Source organism: Microplitis demolitor, chromosome 7 (genome assembly GCF_026212275.2).
Source record: "Microplitis demolitor isolate Queensland-Clemson2020A chromosome 7, iyMicDemo2.1a, whole genome shotgun sequence".
Classification (NCBI taxonomy): domain Eukaryota; kingdom Metazoa; phylum Arthropoda; class Insecta; order Hymenoptera; family Braconidae; genus Microplitis; species Microplitis demolitor.
The window spans coordinates 11,268,780-11,288,986 of NC_068551.1; the positions used below are offsets into that span (position 1 = coordinate 11,268,780).

General features: G+C 31.5%; 1 protein-coding gene and 1 long non-coding RNA gene across 6 annotated transcripts in view; one reads left to right on the forward strand and one right to left on the reverse strand.

The window, feature by feature from the left end:
- Positions 1–470: 470 nt before the first annotated feature.
- Positions 471–20,207, forward strand: part of LOC106694103 (uncharacterized) — a 32,017-nt gene continuing 12,280 nt past the window's right edge. The window contains exons 1-4 of the long non-coding RNA XR_001345370.2: positions 471–730; positions 18,277–18,448; positions 18,770–18,890; positions 19,666–19,798. This is a non-coding gene — a long non-coding RNA (uncharacterized LOC106694103). The remainder of the gene's footprint in view (positions 731–18,276; positions 18,449–18,769; positions 18,891–19,665; positions 19,799–20,207) is intronic.
- Positions 1,788–20,194, reverse strand: LOC103577980 (uncharacterized). 5 transcript variants are annotated; one of them, XM_014444290.2, is made up of 7 exons: positions 20,045–20,194; positions 17,391–17,677; positions 17,144–17,246; positions 16,725–17,063; positions 16,255–16,584; positions 14,934–15,951; positions 1,788–2,946 (listed from the first exon to the last, which is right to left on the reverse strand). In XM_014444290.2, exons 5-7 carry the CDS (start codon positions 16,359–16,361, stop codon positions 2,665–2,667), a joined length of 1,407 nt encoding a protein of 468 aa, XP_014299776.1. In that variant the 5' UTR covers positions 16,362–16,584; positions 16,725–17,063; positions 17,144–17,246; positions 17,391–17,677; positions 20,045–20,194; the 3' UTR covers positions 1,788–2,664. The 5 variants fall into 5 exon arrangements, with proteins under 5 accessions (XP_014299776.1, XP_014299778.1, XP_014299775.1 ...); XM_014444292.2 differs by lacking the exons at positions 16,725–17,063; positions 17,144–17,246 and having other exon boundaries at positions 17,463–17,677; XM_014444289.2 differs by lacking the exons at positions 16,725–17,063; positions 17,144–17,246.

Here is a 20,207-nt window from a genome sequence, read left to right on the forward strand (position 1 = left end):
AATCTATTGGATTCTATGAGATTTTCTAAACAGGAAAGCGTACCAACGAACTTTTCTATGTAGCAAACTCTGTTTATGAATTTCTCTAATTAATATATTTCTATGGACTTATAATTACACAAAATACATTTATGTTGTAATAGTTTTTCCTGACAAATTATATCCAAGTAAAATAATTCTAACTTGTACAAATAGTTACAAAAATATTTCATTTATAAAATATTTCCAAATGCGATATCTCTATGTAAAATAAGTATATGTAAATTTACTATAGGATAATAAAAATGTATGTTTGATTATTTATATTAAAAAACTTTTCTATAGCTGTACATTTCAATGCAAAATTTTTCTATCTCAAAATTTTTCTATCATAAAATAATTCTCAAACATACATCGCAATGAAAAAAAATAATTAACACAATAAAATAAAAAATGCATGTACAGTCATCAGAGCGGGTAAGTATCGGCGTGAAAATAGACTAGGTTTTAAATAGTGACGCTAAAAGCTGACGGTGACTTAGTCGTTGGGTGGAGGACTTGATTATTAAATAGTTTTAAATTTACGAATTTTGCAAAGTATTTTTTCATAATTTATATGGAAAATAAATTTTGAATGAATGAAATGTCATATCGTGTTAATAAATTCAAATAATATACCATGGAGAGTGCTTGATAATTGCGAAAAACCTGGATTATCATCATAATAAATATCGCGTGCAAAATGCCAAAAGTGCGTATAATTTATTTTATTTTTTTTCAATCGCTTTCTAAATATTTTCTAAGCTTAAAAAAAGAAAAAGACATCCCAAAGCCAAAAGAGCGCATGTCTTAGTTTATACGCCTTTTTGGCGTTAGTAATTCCAAAAATTTTTCTATCGATCTTGACGTTTTCAATGATTTTGAGTTGAATGGAAAAAAAAATTTTTTTACACGCCCTTTTGCCACAAAACCTTATCTAACTGCTGTGGTATGCCCTTTTGGCATTTCGCACGTGATATGAGTATATATGATTATATATGAGATCATATATAATTACATTATATACAATCATATTCTCAATATTATTATCAATAATAATGAAAATAAATTATTATCATTATTATTGTATTGTTGATGGAATTTAATGGTACCGCCACGCGATTACCGGTGGTAAGATACAAAATCATTCGTAAAACTTAGTTTATTTTTTCTAATAAAGAAATGTTGAAACTGACTTTGGTCAACATAGAAAAATTTTAAAATAGAAAAATTTTTTCATAGAGTCGTTTTTTCATAGAGATATGCAGAATAGAGAAATATTAAGGAGGATTGTATAGTTATGGAGAAATTTCATAATATAAATATGTTAACACCTAATTCTATCATATTATAGTAAATTTTCTAGAGACTTAATTTTCATAGAGATATATAGTATCGAGATATTTTGGACATGAATTATTTTAGCATATATTTATATTTAATAGAATAAATTTACACAGAGATAATTTTACATAGAATTATTTTGCAACATAAATGTATTTAATATTGATATTTTCGCATTGAAATCTATTTAAGAGAGATGTATGTTGGTAGATTACTAAAAGTAGAAAAGGAAAAAGTACGCTTGTAACCAGGTACGGTATGAATACTTGGCGCTGATTGCACTATTTTAATACAGGTGGCACCAATACTTCATGCTAAAAAGCTACCTGATACAAGCGACAATTCATTTATTCAATGTTTATTAATTTAATTAATTAATTTTTTTTTTTTTTTTAGTAAATTCTATAAAATAAATTATAGTTGCCATAAATTATAAAGTTAATCGTTATTAATCATCATTAATGTGTTAAATATTTATTAAAAGAAGAGTTTAAAAGTGTTACAACAGAATTTATAAATGAATTTAATAATTTTCTCAAACAATTTTTACCGAATTTATTTTATATCAGTACCATGGAACGCAAAACTTGAAAATTGTTTCTCGTTTTTGACGCTTTCAAGTTGTAGTAAAATCCTCTCAGATTTTTATTTTTACAGTAAAATAGATAAATAATGTCCATAAAAAAATTGAAAAAGTTTAACTTCAAAATCTTAAAAGTTTTAATAAAAAAAATCACAGTTAGAACGGAATCACCCATATAATCATATACTTTATCAAAAATCGAATAAATAGTTTTTTATTATTCTGAGAATTTTAGTTGATCGATAATATTAAATTATTTATATCATTCTTTCATTTATTGAGGTAGGATTAAGTAGAGATTTAAATTTATTTAAAAATTAAGAGATATGTATTTAATATGTTGTGTTTATAAATGTTATATAGAAATGCAAACGACATGGTCACAGCCATTATATTGCTTTGCTAAGATTATTTTATAAATCTCGCACACGTCTTAACTTATAATATGATAATATATGTATAATATAATATAAGGTACCATGAAATACATATGGCCAAAGATCAGTATGAAAAACTATCTTTTGCAATAAAGTAGTTATGATTAAAATTAATTGTGACAAATATTCACCAGTAACTACTGAAAATATTATTTTATACTACATTCAATCATAAATTTTTGAATGCTCATCTATTAATTGTACAGATTAAATCGACTTAATTTTTTTTTTAATCGGTAAATTAATATTGATTGATAAATGAGTTGCTAATTATTCTTGACTTTACATGCTTCCAAATATTTTACGTCCTTTAGTAACAGACATGGAAACAACGACAACACTTAATATAAAAAAGACTAGCCCTAAGATGGTAGTGAGGGCACGACACCATTGTCGTCTACGTTTAGCGCGAGCAATTAAGCGACCTAATCTTTCAGCTCTATGACCGTCTAATGTAAAATCTAAGCTTTTATTAAAAACATTTATGCCTTGATTCCAATTAGCTTTATGTGACGAGTTTCTTACTGCACCATAAGAAGAACTTTCATCACTGAGGTCCAGCTGCTAGAACAAATTATTGTTGAATTTAATAAATTTTATGTATGAATGTTAGGGTGGTTCGTTTAGAACTACTTTTTTTTTCATTGCCACTTCAAAATATTATTGTAGACATAGTCCAGTCGAGTTAGGCCCAAAAAGTAACCCTTGCTAGTCATAATTCCTGGTCACCTAATTTTTTCGCAGAATGATTCCAAATATGCTAAAAGTACGACAACTGAAAAAATCCAACAAAAAAGTGCATTGCAAATATGTTTTAGGTAGATTCCTTTAGAAATACATGTATGTATGCATGTATGTATGTATGTATGTATGTATGTATGTATGTATGTATGTATATATATATATATATATATATATGTATGTGTGTGTATATATATATATATATATATATATATATATATATATACAATATAACGCGCCTTGTCATCATGATAGCACCCGCAATTCTTAATTGATCTTAATGAAATTGTATACCCTTATTTATTGGACGATTACCTTGATCAAGTTCAAAGATGAGCCCAATCGGTTGATTAGTTTAGAAGTTGTGGGTGTTTGAAATTTTTTCTGATTTTCATAAAAATGAATTTTCTGGCTTTATCCTAAAATAACTTTTGAACCGAAAATGATAACTCAGTTATGTTAAAAGTATCTCAAAATTTGAACGATTAGCTTTAATTTTCACTGTAATACTTGATTTTTTGAAACATCTTTTCTAACAATTTGATGATATCGAAAATTTCAAAAAAAATAAAAAAGCTTATTTTTCTAGCTTAGTCTTCTAATAACTTCTAAATAATCAGGCATAACCCATTGCCTCAAAATTCGTGTTTAAGCTTACAAAATAAGTATTAATTACACTATTGTAGCTTTATTGTATTTATATATTTAAGAAATCTACCTTTCCATTCCGGGTGAGGCCGGACGGCTCTTTTTTTTATAACAAAATTATCAAAATTCCGGTTTTACGCAAATATTTAACAAACTCTAGCACATGGATAAAAAAAACCTTAATAAAATTTAAAGAAAAAAAAATAAAATGAGCTTATATTTAAGTTTCTACGTATAGGCTCATTTTATTTTTTTTTCTATAAATTTTATTAAGGTTTTTTTTATCCATGTGCTAGAGTTTGTTAAATATTTGCGTAAAACCGGAATTTTGATCGTTTTGTTATAAAAAAACATATTTGCAATGCACTTTTTTGTTGGATTTTTTCAGTTGTCGTACTTTTAGCATATTTGGAATCATTCTGTGGAAAAATTAATCGGCCAGGAATTATGACCATCAAGAATCTTTATCTCGACTGGATTAACATTGAAAAAAAAAATTCCCTGAAAGTTTCAGCTCTTAATTTTAATTTCAAGTACATTACATTTGATTTTGAAGTTTTCCCATTGAAAATACATAGGAAAGTTTGGATTTTTTTTTCAATTTTGTAGATAATTTAATACTCTTCAAAAGTATCTTTAGTAATTTTACAGAGATCCGAATGGTTTTTTCTGCATTGGATCACGAAAAAAAATAAACTTTAAAAACTAATGTTTGAAATTATAACCCGGAACGCAGTTGTCAATATGGGGAATTTTAACATTCCAAATAATAAATTTTATAATAGGTAGCGTCGATTTTCTAAGTATCACTTACGATTTTTAAAGTTCAAATAGTAATTTTTCTTGCATGGACAATAAATTTTAATATTCATTCTATAATTATTTACGTTTTAATTTATGAATTAAAGAATCACTATTTAGAATGATAATATTTACTGATCACTTTATTATTATTTTACCTGTCACTTCTTAATTTATATAGTTCATTTTTTTCCGTGTTCTGAAAATAATTTCTTTAATAATATTTTGGGTTTTTCGTTGATATGATCTAAATAACTAAATTTACAGTGAAAATCTAGATAACGATTTTTTAGTAAATTTGATTCTCTACAAAAAAGGTCCTCTTAGTTACGTGGCCTAAGTTCTTCGTTCAAGCGATATATTGATATATATAGGGATTTTATTAATTTTATAAATGAAAAATTTGTCAACGATTTTTCTGATGCTTATCAAATTCAGTCCTTCGTATTTTCATTAATGGGTTAAGTTATAAAAAAAAAATCGGTTTATCGGTTGACTCTGCGGGCTAGCCCCAAATTTTTCCGTTCATTTCGAGCTTCTTGAGCTCGAAAATACTTTTGTATGCCGTTGTTTTCGAAAAAAAACGTTTTTTACCATTTTTTTCTCCCACGATATTTCATTGACAAATGATTTGATTTTTATGTTTGAAGTAGCAACCGACTCGTTTTGATAAAGTTTAAAGCTGATCAGATTTTGAAATCATTTGGTTCAGTTGTTTCAAATATATTCGCAAAATACTATTTTTTATCATTTCTATTTCCCGCGATAACTCTGGAACGAATTATCCGATTGAGATGGCTAAGGTGCCAATCGACGCGTTTTATTAAGTTCTAGAGCTGATTAGATTTCGAAGTCGATCGTAAAAGTCATTTCTGAGAAATCAATAAAAAACAAAAAAAAAAAACCTTTTTTTTTCGTAATTCGCAAATATTTTCGAGCCTACTTGATCAAAAAATCTGAAATTTTCAGAAAAGTTGATGGCCAACAAGCTCTTTCGATTGCCGCCTTAACCATCCAAATCGGTTCATTAGTTAAAAAGTTATAGACCGGTCACACACACACACACACGCACACGCACGCACGCACGCACGCACGCACACGCACACACACACAGACGGACATCGTTCTAAAAATAGTCAGAATAGCTTCCTAAGGCCTCAAAACGTTGACATCTGATGAAATTTCAATTTTCGCAAATCGGGGTGAAAACAATAACTTCCCGAAATTTTTGAAAATCATCGATTTTCTTAGCGGAAAGTTAAAAATCGATCTATCAGTTGATCTTACGGGCCAGCCTTAAAACTTCCCGCTGTTTTCGAGCTCCTTGAGCTCGAAAAAATGTGTGAATAAATTTTCGAGCTCGGATATACTTTTGCATGTCGTTGTTTTTGAAAAATAATGTTTTTTACCATTTTTTCTCCAACGATATCTGTCGAACGAATTGACCGATTGAGACGGTTAGGTCAACAATCGACGCGATTCATTGAGTTCTAGAGCTGATCAGATTTTGAGATTCATTTATCAAGCCGTTTTTGAGAAATTTCAAAAGAACTAAAGAAATATTATACTACATACCTAGGCCAGTAAAACAAAAGAAGTCTCAGATTACATGTAATTGTTGGCCGAGGCTTCGCAGCGGCCCGAAAGTTTCTACTTTCCGGCCGTAGGGAAGAAAATAGGATTTTTTAATTCTTTTGTTCATGGTTTTTCTTGAACAAAGGAACCGATTTTGATGATTGAGGGGCATTCGACGCGACTTATAAAGTTTGAGAGCTGATTAGATTTTAGAATCGATCTATTGAGTACATTAAAAGTTATCTGAAAAAAACTTTTTTGAAAAAAATTAATTTTTGGAATATCTTCGAACGCACTTCGCCAATCAAGCTCAATTTTTTACAGCTTTTAGATATTAACAAGCCTCATTGAATGACACCTTGACAATCAAAATCGATTCATCAGTTCAAAAGTTACAAATATTTACATACGTACATACGTATGTACATTCACACATGCGTACACTCGGACATCATCGTGAAATTAGTCAGAATAGCTTCGTAGAACCTCAAAACGTCAAGATCTGATAGAAATTCAGTTTTCGAGAGTCGGACCGAAACCAGTAACTTCTCGAATTTTCGAAAATTTTCAATTTTCTTAGCGGGAAGTTAAAAAAATCTGGGCGTTGGATGGCCCTGTGGGCTAGCCCCAAATCCCTGATACTTCGCACTCAAAAGGACTCGGGTTCGAATCCAATTGCCAAACGATAATTATTTTATTCTTTTACTAGCCGTTACCCGCCTGCTTCGCTGGGCATTTTGTAATGTTAGATGACTCTACATAAAGTTGCCACTTCTCCAGTTTTGATCGGGAGACTCCCGAAATCGCGTAATGTTTTCCGATCCCTGATTTAAAAATAAAATCTCCCGAATTCCGTAAATATAATTTTTGTTAAACAGAATTAATTGATTTTTCTATGATGTCTATCATGCTCATGTTGTAAGTTCCCAGAGAGAAAACTACGACGGGCCCGGGCATGGCCCAGGCTTGGCCCAAGAATGTAGAACCTTGGCCCAAGATTGTAAGCCAGCCTTGGTAGGACTCTGGAATGATAACACGGGGCCCGACTTGGTTGCTAGACTTGGCCCGTACTTGGCTGCCAGGCCTGGCCCATGCTTTGTTTCCAGTCCTGGCCCAGACTTTATTGCCAGACCTTGCCCATCGAAGAAACGAATAAATTTAATTTTAAAAAAATTTTATTATTATTAACCTCGCAGAATTTATGATCATTAATGTTTAAATTATCTAAAGGAGGTAAATGATGTGAAAAAAACTCGGTGAAAATTCTGCTGGGTTCCGGGCACGAACTGCCGACCTTCCGATTGCTGAGTCCGAACGATAGCTACTGGACGAACCTACTAATGTTGAACTGCTACATTAATATGATCTACTTATTAAACCATAAGTATAACCAAACTTTGGTAATCCTACCTTGGCCCAAGACTGGCTTCCCATTGGATGGCCAAGGCTAGGTTACCCAGTCTTGGCCCAAGCTCGGGTAATAATTGTAACGGCCAGGACTGAGTACCCAATCTTGAGCCAAGCATGGGCCACTATAGGTGTGCCAAAACTAGGTTCCCCAGTGCTGGGCCAAGGAGGGCCCCGTCGTTCAACTCTGGCAGCTCCTACATGGGTTATTCAACAATCTGGGCAAAAAATAAAACTTGTTTTAAGCTCGCTTTACCTAATTTTCTTTTGAAGTTACCTATTTTCAGATAAGATCTCGACTTTTTCGACTTAAATTCAATTTTTCTCAACTTTTAGAGCTTTTTTGATCTTAGTTTGAACTCCCTAATTAAAGAAAACGATTCATTCAATGTTAAATATATATTTATATAGTATAATTGAATCATTTTGAATTATTTTGAATCGTTTTTTTTTTTTTTAATCAGGCTTATTCATCTTCACGCCGTGCAAAACAGTCGTTCCCCTTAATTTTTACTTTCTGAACCAAGTCGAAAAAAAGTTATTTATTCGCCTTACTTTAGACTTGCTAAACCAAGTTAAAAGCAAAATTTATTTTTTAATGTAAAGTGTGTTTTTCATATTTCACTTTAGTTTCAACGTTTTCACCTTATAATTTAACTTATATAAGTCAAAATCAAGTCAATTTCGACTTGATTTAAACTTTTTCGTCACAAATCGTGACTAAGTAAGTCAGTTAGGCCGAAACCAAGGTGAAAACTCAATGTATTTCATACCTCCGCAAAAAAAAGTCAAGTTTGTCTTCGAAGACTAGAAATTGTAGGAAGGTGTAGTAGTTTGCTCCAAATGAGGCATGCCGAATGTCAAACTTGTGGCAAGTGAGGCATCCAAACAAGGCCGATGTTTGGGAAGTAACGCAGTTGCGAGACTCAGGGTTACTTGGCTTCCGAATTCGGCGGCAGTTTGGAAGCCACACTTGCTGAAAGGTCCTAAGTGACTCTCAAGCGACCGAGCATAAAAATTTAAACTAAATTAAAAAAAAAAAAAAATACTCGATTTTTGTATTTTTTGTTAAATCATTTTGGTTCTGCGGGAATCATCAGTTATGTGATTAATTTAAGTCCTAATCTAGTAGAATTTTTTTATTTCGAGAAAAAACACTATACTTATCAACTATCCACGCAGCTTTAGTGGGATTCGAACCCGGGACCTAACGAACGAAAGACCGACGCACTAACGACTAGGTTACGCTACCGACAGTGACTACTAGGTTTACTTGTGCTATATGATATTGAAAGAATACATCACTTTTAAAACAGCAAAATATGATTGAATATCTATTATTAGTAATAACAAAAACATTTCTTATTTTTTTTGTCCACTATAAAATCAGGTGAATCAGTAATTGTGATATGTGTAATTTTGATTATATAGTTTTGTATAAAATTCTTTAAAAAGCATATAGGCTCTACCCCCATGAAAAAAGTATATAAAAAAATTATATGTTAAAATATAAAAAAAAATCTATTTTTCATATAAAAAAAATTTATTAAAAACATACAAATATATATAAAATACGTATAAAAAATATATATTTAAAATAGCTAACTTTTAGCCGATTTTCGTATATATTTTATATATCTCAAATATATCTTAGAATATATAAAAAATATGAAAAAAATATACTAATCATATATTTTAAATCTATAGAAAATTCAATTGCAAAAATATAAAAAATAATATAAATAAAAATAAAAAATTTTTTATTATATTATTATATTTTTTATGTTTTTTTCACCTAGGTTGTTGGTTGGATTAAAAATATACTTTTTATATAAAGTTTTTATATTTCTTTTTCTTTTATTATTGAAGAAACATAAAAAATTAATCAAATAAAGTTGCCAATTAAATAGAAATTATCCAGCACTAGTATTATAAGTAGATAAAAAAAATTATGAGTACACGTGAAAGATTTACATTCAAGTATCGAAGTTCGGCTTGCCATAGATGTCCCTAGTTCCCCTTAAGCTTGGCAAGCCAACTTTGAGAAACCTTTGGAACGCCTAACTTGCAGGAAGTAACGACAACCCTTGTAGGAAAAAAATATTGACAACGGGGCCAGTCTTGGCACAATACTGGGCTACCGAGGCTCGGCCTCCCAAGGTTGGTCCGAGATCCGACCAACGTTCAAGTGACGAACCTCGGTTCGCCAGCCATGGGCTAAGATTCAGCCAATACTCAAGTGACAAGCCTTGGTTTGCCAGTCTTAGGCCAAGATTCAACAGACATTTAATTGACAAGCCTTGGTTTGCCAGTCTTGGGCCAAGATTCAGCAGACATTTAATTGACAAGCCTTGGTTTGCCAGTTTTGGGGCACGGTTCAGCCAATACTCAAGTGACAAGCCTTGGTTTACCAGTCGAAATAACAAATGGTACCTAAAAACTTCTGGCTTTTGTGACTAGCGTAGCAGCCTAGTGGATAAGACGTTTGCCTACCAGCCTTTAAGGACTAGGTTCGAGATCCAGCAAATGCAAAAAAAAAAATTAGTTTCATCGATCCACCTGATTTTTCTTTGTACAAATTTATTTCCATATGTTACCATCACGAACATGTCTACAAATATTTTTTTTTTAAATTTATTTTCAATAAGCATAGGTGCGTATTTAGCAACAGTCGTGGCACAATACTGGCTCTCGATATTGGGCCAATACTAAGACGCAGTCTTGGCACAGCGCTGTCACCCAAGCTTAGCTCGTTGTTATCATTTCGATGCTTAGACAGACTTGGACCAAGGTTGGATTTCAAGCTTTCCCCAGAGTTAATAAGTCTAGCGCCAAGTAAATATCTGTAACTTTTGAACGGATGAACCGATTCTGATCGTTAAGGTGTCATTCGACGCGGATTATAAAGTTCTAGAGCTGATTAGGTTTTGGAATCAATCCATCGAGCAAATTAAAAATTATCAAAAAAAAAAAATTTTTGGAAAAATTTTATTTTTGAAATATCTCCGAACGCACCATATTGATTAAGCTCAGATTTTCACAGCTTATAAATATTAACAAGGCGTGTCGAATGACCTCTTATCGATCGAAATCGATTAATCTGTTCAAAAGTTACAGATATTTACATACGGACGTATATTCACATCTACATACACTGGGACATAATCGTGAAATTAGTCAGGATAGCTACCTAGAACCTCAAAACGTCAAGATCTAATAGAAATTCGGTTTTTGGAATTCTAACCGAAACCAATAACTTCCCGAATTTTTGAAAATTTTCAATTTTATTAGCAGGAAGTTAAAAAACAATTATAACCCATCATTATCCCATTACGAGACTAGGCTCAAAATTCATGTTTTGGGGAGTAATATTTTTGAAAATTTTTTTTCAAAAATCGAAGGATACAAACAATCTTAAAATCGCTGTTTTAAGTTTAAAATAATAAAAAAACAATCGAATTCATAATGAATACTTTTTTGCATGAATTTTCTAGAAAATTCAACAAGAAACACGAATTTTGAAAGAAAAAAGACCCAAATCGAACAATTTTTCACTAAGTTATGGCTATAAAAAAAAAATCTCCGAAATCTGAAAATATTCATATCTCCCGATTGGCTAGATGAAAAAATTTGAAAAAATTCATTAAAACCTTTTTATAGTGGTACAAAAAAAGTGACCCAATTTCAGCCAAATCGGAGATGCAAAATCCATTGGTAGGACGATTTGGCATGGAATTCCCCATATACATATATCATTGAATAAATCGTTTCGTTTAAAAACGTCTCAAAATTTCGGCTTGGTAAACTAAGTTTAAATCAAGTTTTATATTTGAGCCGGGAATCAATTAAACTAAAAATACAAAGATAATAGATAATTTAACTTAAGAAATGTTTGAACTTATTCAATTTTATGTATTGTTATCTATTTTGACGAAAAAAAAATAATAATGTTTCAATTTATTGTTAATCGTTGAGATTTTATTTAGTGAATAAAGTGTATGCATCTATCTTCCGAATGTTTGGAACTTTGAGGTGGCAATCCCAAGTCTATATTTTGTTTTGATTATTGATATCACTATCCTAGCATATACCGTTGAAACATCAGTAAATATTCTTATTCTCTTGCACTTTTCTATGTAAAAAAAAATGTAAATAGTAAAACCACAGGATAGAGTCAATTGATAATATGTACTCCGGCTAGCCCCATAACAGTCGGCCCTAACTTTATTATGAGGCAGAGGTAGAAGAGACATTCCCTCTCCTACGCATGCGCACTACACCGCTTGCCCCACTTCTTTGCGGCAAGGAAACACGCATCACTGAACACGCAGTGCTTATAAAAATCATTGTTTCTTAAAACTTTAATAACTTTATTTTAAATAAAGATATCGCAATAATTTTTTTTTGATAAGGGTCAAGTGTCTAGAGAATGAAACTCTGAAAACTTAATTGAAATCCAGTAGTTTTTCCGTGATGCGCGCACAACTGCAGACCTCTATCATTTTATTTATATAAATTTAATATTGCTCTTCAAATTATACAATGTTCACATCGTAATTCATATTAGGGGAGAGGGTAAGGTATTAAAACTTTTTTTTTCGTTTTTTTTAATATTTTTTAAACTGAATGCATGATATTTCAAGAATATTGTGTCAAAATTTCAAGTCGATTGGAGCAAAATTGACGAAGTTGACAGTATTTATATACCTGTCGGTTTTTATACCTATTCGACCCGACCACTTGTTCAGTGGCAGATTTTCACTCGCTATATAATACCTAATGTAACCTCCCAGTTATACTTATAGAAATTTCAACGTAAATGCAAACGTGTTTATACCTGTACTGCAAATTTTGTCAGTATGAGGTAAGCTGATAAAATTCGCTTATAGATGTTTTATACCAGAATTTTTAGCGTTCAAAATTTTAAAGCGTTTTTCCCACAACTCACGTTTTCAAAGTCCGGTGTCCATGATAACTTAAAAACAATTGCACTGATCCTTTTGAAATTTTGAACACTATATCTGTACATAATTTACGAGGTAACGCTTGAGAGATTTTTTGAAATTTATTAATAATTCGTACTTTTTAATAACAAAATGAGTCAATTTTTTCTCTAAAAAATCGTGTTTTTTCCCTTAAGGGTTCCAAAAAAGTGAAAAATTCGAATTTAGAAAAGCCCTCCCAGTGTTACCTGGGGAAAACTTTTATCTAAAGAAAAAACTTTGAACCCTTGATTTCAAATGATCCAGCACAAAGTTATGAGGAGCACCGCGATTCTACTTTTTTCTGAGGCGCGTCCGAGTAATTCATGCCATTGTCGTATTTTTCAATATTTTTTCGTGAAAATTTCACAAAATATTCTTCGAACACCATAGTTAAATGTACCATTAGTTCGAATAAAGCGATTTTAACTGTGTCGTTACAAAAAATTCTCAAAAAGATCTTTTTTTGTACGAATTAACCTTACCGGTTTTTTTTGAAATGTTGATTATAGGAACGGCACCCATGTATTTTATGGTAATCATTCCTATAATTATGGGAATAATTCTCATATGGTATCGAAATAGTTCCTATGTAATCATGGTAATCGTTACCATGTAACTATGATAATGGTTACCATAATATTATGGTAATTGTCACCATAATATTTAGAAATTATAATAAATTTTTTTTTTGTAATAAGCATTTTTTTTGTATACTTAAAATTTTGTAATATTTTGTAATATACAAAAAAAACGCTTCTTACAAAAAAAAAAAAAAAATTATTATAATTTCTAAATATTATGGTAATCGTTACCATATTATTATGGCAACGGTTACCATAGTATCATGGTAATAATTCCCATACATTATGGTAACCATTACCATAATATGTTGGTTATGTTTACTATAATATTATAGGAATAGTTACCATAATATATAGGGCTTATTCCATATACACTTAGGAACCATTACAATAGGGTAATAGGATCGGTTACTATTTGCTTATGGGAACAATTCCTATGAGTATGGGAATCAGTATCATGATTCTTTCACATGCGATATGAGAACTGTTACCTTAATGATAGGAATTTTTCCCATACTTATGGGAACTTTTCCCGGAAAGTATGGGTCTATATCCCATAATCCCAAGTAATCATTACTATAACGGTATGGGATGATATTTCATAAACGTACTAGGAATAGTTACCATAATTTTCTTTCCATGTATTATATCTGATTAAATCTGACCGGATATAAACGGTGGTTGGCCAGATACAATGAGATCTGATCATGTCTAAATATTAGATCTGATTAGATATAATTATATCTGGTCAGATCTTAATTATTTTCCCCGGATAGAGCTGATTAAAATTTGGAATCGATCGGGTCAGTCGTTTCGAAAATAATTGGAAAAAACCGGTTTTCACCATTTCTTTCTCCCGCGATATCTCTCGAACGCATTAACCGATTGAGATGACTAATGCGGTAATCGACGTGTTTTATCAAATTCTGGAGCTGATTAGATTTTGGAATCGATCGTTTAAGTCGTTTCTGAGAAAACACTAAAAAATTAAAGAAAAAAAATTTTTTTTTTTCGTAATTTGCCAATATTTTTCAGTCTACATAATCAAATGATCTGGGACATCATTCTGAAAATAGTCAGAATTGCTTCCTAGGACCTGAAAACGTCGACATCTGATGAAAACTCGATTTTCGAAAATCGGAGTGAAAATAATAACTTCCCGAATTTTTGAAAATTTACAATTTTCTTAGCGGGAAGTTAAAAATTATTTACTGATTTAAAGTTTGAATTTTTAAAGAAATTTGGTCGAATTTTCAAAAAAATATTTTGTTTACAAAATTAATAAAATCCCTTTAAAATCACGTGAACGAAGAACTTGAGCCACGTAACTAAAAATACCTTTTTTTGTAGAGAATCACATTTTCTAAAAAAATCATTGTTTGCATTTTTATTGTAAATTTCGTTATTTAGTTAATATTAACTAAATACCCAAAATATTATTAAAGAAATTATTTTCAGAACCAATATAGAAGAAACGATTACAGTATTAGTAAAATTACTAAGTAGACTTATAAAGAATATTAAATTACCTACAAAATGACGCAAACGGCGACCCGATAACTTGAAATGCAGCTGATCTATAAAGAATTAAAAAAAAATCCTAACTTTCCTATGTATTCTTGATGGGAAAACTCCAAAATCAAATTTAAAGTGCTTAAAATTAAAATTAAGAGTTGAAACTAGCAGGGAATTTTTTTTCAACGCCTACAACAATATATTGAGGTCGGAGTGAAAAAAAAAATAGTCGTTGCAAATGGACCACCCTAATGAATATTAATAGTAAAATCATAAATTTCGAATAATAAATATTTACCGTAGAATATACTGGTTCATCAGAATTATAACAAATTTTATCCTGTGTGTGTTCAATTCTAGGAACCATCTTGTTATGTTCTATATCTTGCAAATTATCACGTATTTTAATTAATCTATTATCATCTTTATCATTAGTATTTTCGACACTTTTGGTATTATAATTAGAAACCGTATGTGCAGTATGTATACTATTGCAATGAGGCACAAGAAAAATCGCTGGTATTTTATTACACTGTTCGTGTTTGCGATGTTTCTCTTGAGATTTAGCAACAGACTTAAGTAAAAGTGTTTTTCCTTCATGAAGACACTGATAAGATGTTTTAAAAGATGGCACAGATGGATTAGCGTATCCTGGTTTACTGTATAACTTTAAATTAACAGGATTAACAGTTACTGAATCTTTACCAATGACGCTGGATGAAGATGATGATAACCGATAGATGTGTTCTTCACTTGAAATACCAGTAGAAGTTGTACCATTTGTTTCAATTCCTTTTTGCACAGTACGCGAGATATCACGAAGAATTTCTTCAGGCGTCATGTCGGACTCACCGTCAGTGACAGAGTTGAGGGTCCGTGAGAGCTCGAAGAGGACGTCTTGTGCCGTATGGGCAGAAGGCTGGCAGTCTTGCCAAGCATTGCGACATCGACTGGCGTACGTGTAAGCGCGAGCGTAACTGCAACTGGCAGATAAGCCCTCGCAGTCGAGTGTCTCGCAACCAACTAAGTGTAAATCTCTACGATAAATAGATGAACAAGGCCAAATAGGACGTGGTATTGCTTCTGCTTCATGAATTACTGCTAGACCGAGAGTGGCCTCCGCTCCAAGTGTCCCAACTGCGGAATTTCGGAGGACTGAAGCACAGCATGTAGAATATGAACCAGCGGAGAGTGGCGGCGAATGGCTTGAATACCCGGAACTCGTTGAGTTGCGCCATCTCTTAAGATTATGAAGGGCAGCCGCACCTCCGTTTACTAATTGGGATACTTCCGCATCTATTGCTTCCTGTTCAGACCTAAAATTACATATTAATAAAATCTATGTTGAATCTTTATCAATTAATAATTTATATGCCTCAGTCATCAATTATATAAGTCACCTCGTTAGAATATAAACTGATCAAGTTTATATTACTTTCTATAATCATCTTGATTTAAGTGTATATACATGGTAGACTCCAAAAAATTCTTCACCTACATTTCGTAGTGTGACTAAGTCTGATCGTTAGATTCGACTTTTTAAAAGTGAAAGGAATATGTATATACATATATACATACATACACGTCACCCTATCTTACTAATAATATTCTTGGCTCACCACTCGACGTCACAGCGATGGTAGTCCTGATGAAGTTGTGGCGTTAACCCGACTCCATTGTTTGTGGACTGGCCAGCAGTTGGATGTGTCTTGCCACACCGGGGCATTCCCTCATACGGCACCACGCTTTTTACACTTATACGTCAATGCCACTAGACCGCATGGACTTGATGCAGGTTCATCCAGTGTCAGTACCCACTTTAACATTCTCCCTCCTCCAAGGACTGTCAGTCAACTTGGCCTGCTGCTAACCGCAAGTAGCCCATTATTATCCACATCCTTTGTTTTTCTTTTTTTACACGATTTTTGTTTATCTGCTCTAAATAAACTCTGGAATAAGATTAATTGTAACAATAATTTTATGCATTTGTTATTAGAGTGTATTGAAAAAAAGAGAATAACAAGCCATTAAATAATTTAATAATCACAAGAGTGGGGTCGTTCATAAAATACGTCACCCAAAATTTTACCTTTTTAAATCTCTCCCTACTCTTCGTCACATTTTCTGCGATCCCCCTATCAATGTTGTGTCAAAAATGATAGTTCCCTTCTCCTGTTATGACGGAGATATGCATAGAAATATTTATATACTTACAAATATGAAACGAATGACTTTCTATCATAGCAAAAAAAAAAAAATTAAATTAAAAAAACCCGAGAGAAAATTTTTTAAAATTGTTGGATGAGTTATGAACGTCACGTTTCCTTAGACCTCCCAACCCCCCTTGTCATATCTTGTCACAGTAAGCGACACCCCCTCCTTCCTCATAAATGCGAACGTATTTTATGAACGGGTCCTGTAGCATCATCTTGAAAAATAAATAGCGTCTTGTCATTCGTTAAAGTATCTAAAAACTATATATGTACAAGTTTTTTTTTCCCAACCGACCTGTTAGTAATTATAATTGATTGTTGTGACATAACGATAGATATAAGTATCTAATGAAAACTAAATACACGATATTAGTTTCCTTGAAGCCCCATAGCGTAAGCTAGTGTTAAACAAAACGAATAAACATGAATTATTATTGCATGATACCGACGAGGCTATAAAAAACAATTACGAAATTTCTCTGTGTTTAGAATGACACAAGAGTATAATAAATAGTAGTGTATATATTATATATACACTATACCTGCTACTGAGCAGGTAGTGCATAGGCATCATTTGTATCGTGATGATGAGGATAAGATATATCAAGAGTTACTTGACATCCGCTGAATTTAATCGGGACCTCGGCGGTGGCCGTATAAACTTTCACGTTGTCTTGTTGTTGATGTTTACGTTATTACATAGTGGAGCCAAGGAATGTCGATGGGCGCGAGGGCATTTGGCAAAGGCCGTCTGCATGGTCGAAGTAACCTGAGCGCTCTAGCGAAAACTCGTTACAGGAGTCACCTGAATGCTCTCGAAAGTCCAAGCCTATAAAGAAACTTAATGATTAAGACGTAATAGTGAGGGGTATTACGGACATTTTTGCGTTCGTGGTCAAGGTAGATGACGTGGTCATACTACATTACTATTCTACTGTATTCATAATATATTTAGGACAAAGCTAAAGTGGTAAAACATCTGGTTATTAATTTAATTTTTTTCTGTTCAATTCTGTTGACATAAATGATAATAAACTGATAATAATTTCAGATTAAAAATTATTATTGTTACAATGGATAACTTAATTTATGTAATGTAAATATATGTAAAAAATTAGTTCTATTTATGTAAAAGAAACAGGTTGTTACAAACTAATAAAAAGCAGTAGTCGTTCATAGTTATTTTAAGCAATACTTTTTTTCCTGAGCAATACTACTTGATTAAATCCGGGTGTCGATCGAACTAGCCAACTAATATCTTGTAGACTTTATTTTGTACTACTTTGGCTTTCACTATTTTAATAGACTTAATGACTGCCAATGCATTGCGGGAATATCGATCATAATAATAATATCAAATAATCAATTGGTACGAAAATATAGAGAATATGTCCAAACTTTAGTAATTACATTTTTTTTGCTTTTCAGTATCTCCTCCCAATATGCTACGGTATTCGATTGCGTATTCATGCGTATACGAAAATAACGTTGGGAGTAAAATCAATAAGGCCCATCGGCGCCCCGCAAGGTCGAGCAAGTTGAAATATCTCTGAAGATACATCGCTGCTGTTCGGGCAAAATACGGAGGCGTGAAAATAACGTAACTTTCACTTCTCTTGAAAATATAAATTTAAGTACAATTTAACTTTTATTTTGTATATCAAAATTTAATTGTTAACAAAAGTAAAATCAAGATCTTGTGACAAATAATTTAAATTTTAATTCTTCTAAATGAATTATAATTATATACCAATTTATTTGTATTATCAATTGTGTATTATTGGAATTAATTAAATTTATCCTATAATTTTAATTTAAATATTTTTTTTTTATTTCATTAAAAAAAAAAAAATTTAATTTAAGTAAATGGAACAAAATGAAAAAATCATGAATTTATAAAAATGAAATATTATTTTTTCAGTTAGTCAATTGTACACCCAATGAGTTCCAGAAAAATATTTGATTTACAAACTTTCACTCGAGCGCTGCGACATGGTCGCACAAGTCAGGGACGTCCTTGTCTTGCAAAAGAAGACGCGGCTGTAAGTACTTATTCAGGCGCCATGCGTTTCATCGTAAAAAAAAAAAAAAAAAAAAATGAAAAATTTATGCAATCCTATGCAGCGAACATAAATAATAAATAAAAGGAATCAATTAATACCTACTTTTGAATTCTTAGAATAAAAAAAAATTTTAGTCAATGCCACTTTTATCTCTAAACTATTTATTAATATGAATGAAGTAACTGTAGGCTAATTTTGGTGAATTATAAATTAACATTAATCCTGATAAAATTTTAAAAGATATCTATCGTAAAGGATAGACTTATTCTCAGTAAAAACCAAATTAAAAATAGTAGATAATATACCAACGTAATCGAGATGAGTCAAGTGAGAGTTAAAAAAACATTAAAAGGTAGATGGAAGAAACGTGACAAAAGTTTGGAGAAAGTCATGAGATTATTGATTATCAACAGTGAGATCATACCCTAAGTAATTTGAAATTCAAAGCCATGAAAGTATGTACATATATATATATATATATATATATATATATATATATATATATCTACAGAGAGAGAGAGAGAGAGAGAGAGAGAAAATTAACATAAATTAATAATATATTTAACAAAGAGCACAAAGGGCCCTGATTAAAAAAAAAAAAAAAAACGATTAAAAATGACTAAAAACAATTCAAAAGGATTTAATTTTAATACTATATAGATATACATTCATCATTGAGGAAATCGTTTTGTCTATTCAGGGGGGTGCAATGACACGCTTTATCATGTAATATCTAAAATTATAACTTTTACAGCGGATATTAGTAATGTTTGTGTGAGGTTTATGGTAAAGTATTCAAGGAGCGATCACTGCTATTGCGTCAACAAGTACAAAGTAACGTCTACATGCTTGAATGAATACTCGATGAAATCGTCATCGAGGTAAAGGTAAGGCATATTTACATAGAATTTTATTATACTAGCACCTGTACGTGCAATTATTTACTAAAACTAGTAGACTTAAATAAATGTGTAAATTATGAATCTACTGTGATACAGGCAAGTATTTAACATTTAGCACTGTTACTTTTAAATTATAATATGTAACCTAATGTATGTTACGAATTAGAAGAAAAACATCATATAAGGTTGCAAATAATGTTATCAATCAGTGTATTAGTTTCATATAAGTACCTATTTCAGAAAACAGTGGCTGTCCTTTTGATGTAAAACTTTCACGCGCGTATAGCCGCGTTGTTTGCGCGCGGTCGATCTTGCACTCGCGGTTCTCTAAAAGAAACTGAAAGTCCCGTTTATCGAGGGACACACTGTCCACAAACTCAGGTCAGACCGGGCT

Excerpts from the sequence above, each read along its gene's own strand:
- LOC103577980 (XM_053740848.1), bottom strand. The coding sequence starts at position 16,361 with ATGCCCCGGTGTGGCAAGACACATCCAACTGCTGGCCAGTCCACAAAC. Across the intron at positions 15,952-16,254 it reads CATCGCTGTGACGTCGAGTG|GTCTGAACAGGAAGCAATAG; the intron begins GTGAGCCAAGAA and ends ATGTAATTTTAG. Across the intron at positions 2,947-14,933 it reads ATGAACCAGTATATTCTACG|CAGCTGGACCTCAGTGATGA; the intron begins GTAAATATTTAT and ends AATTTGTTCTAG.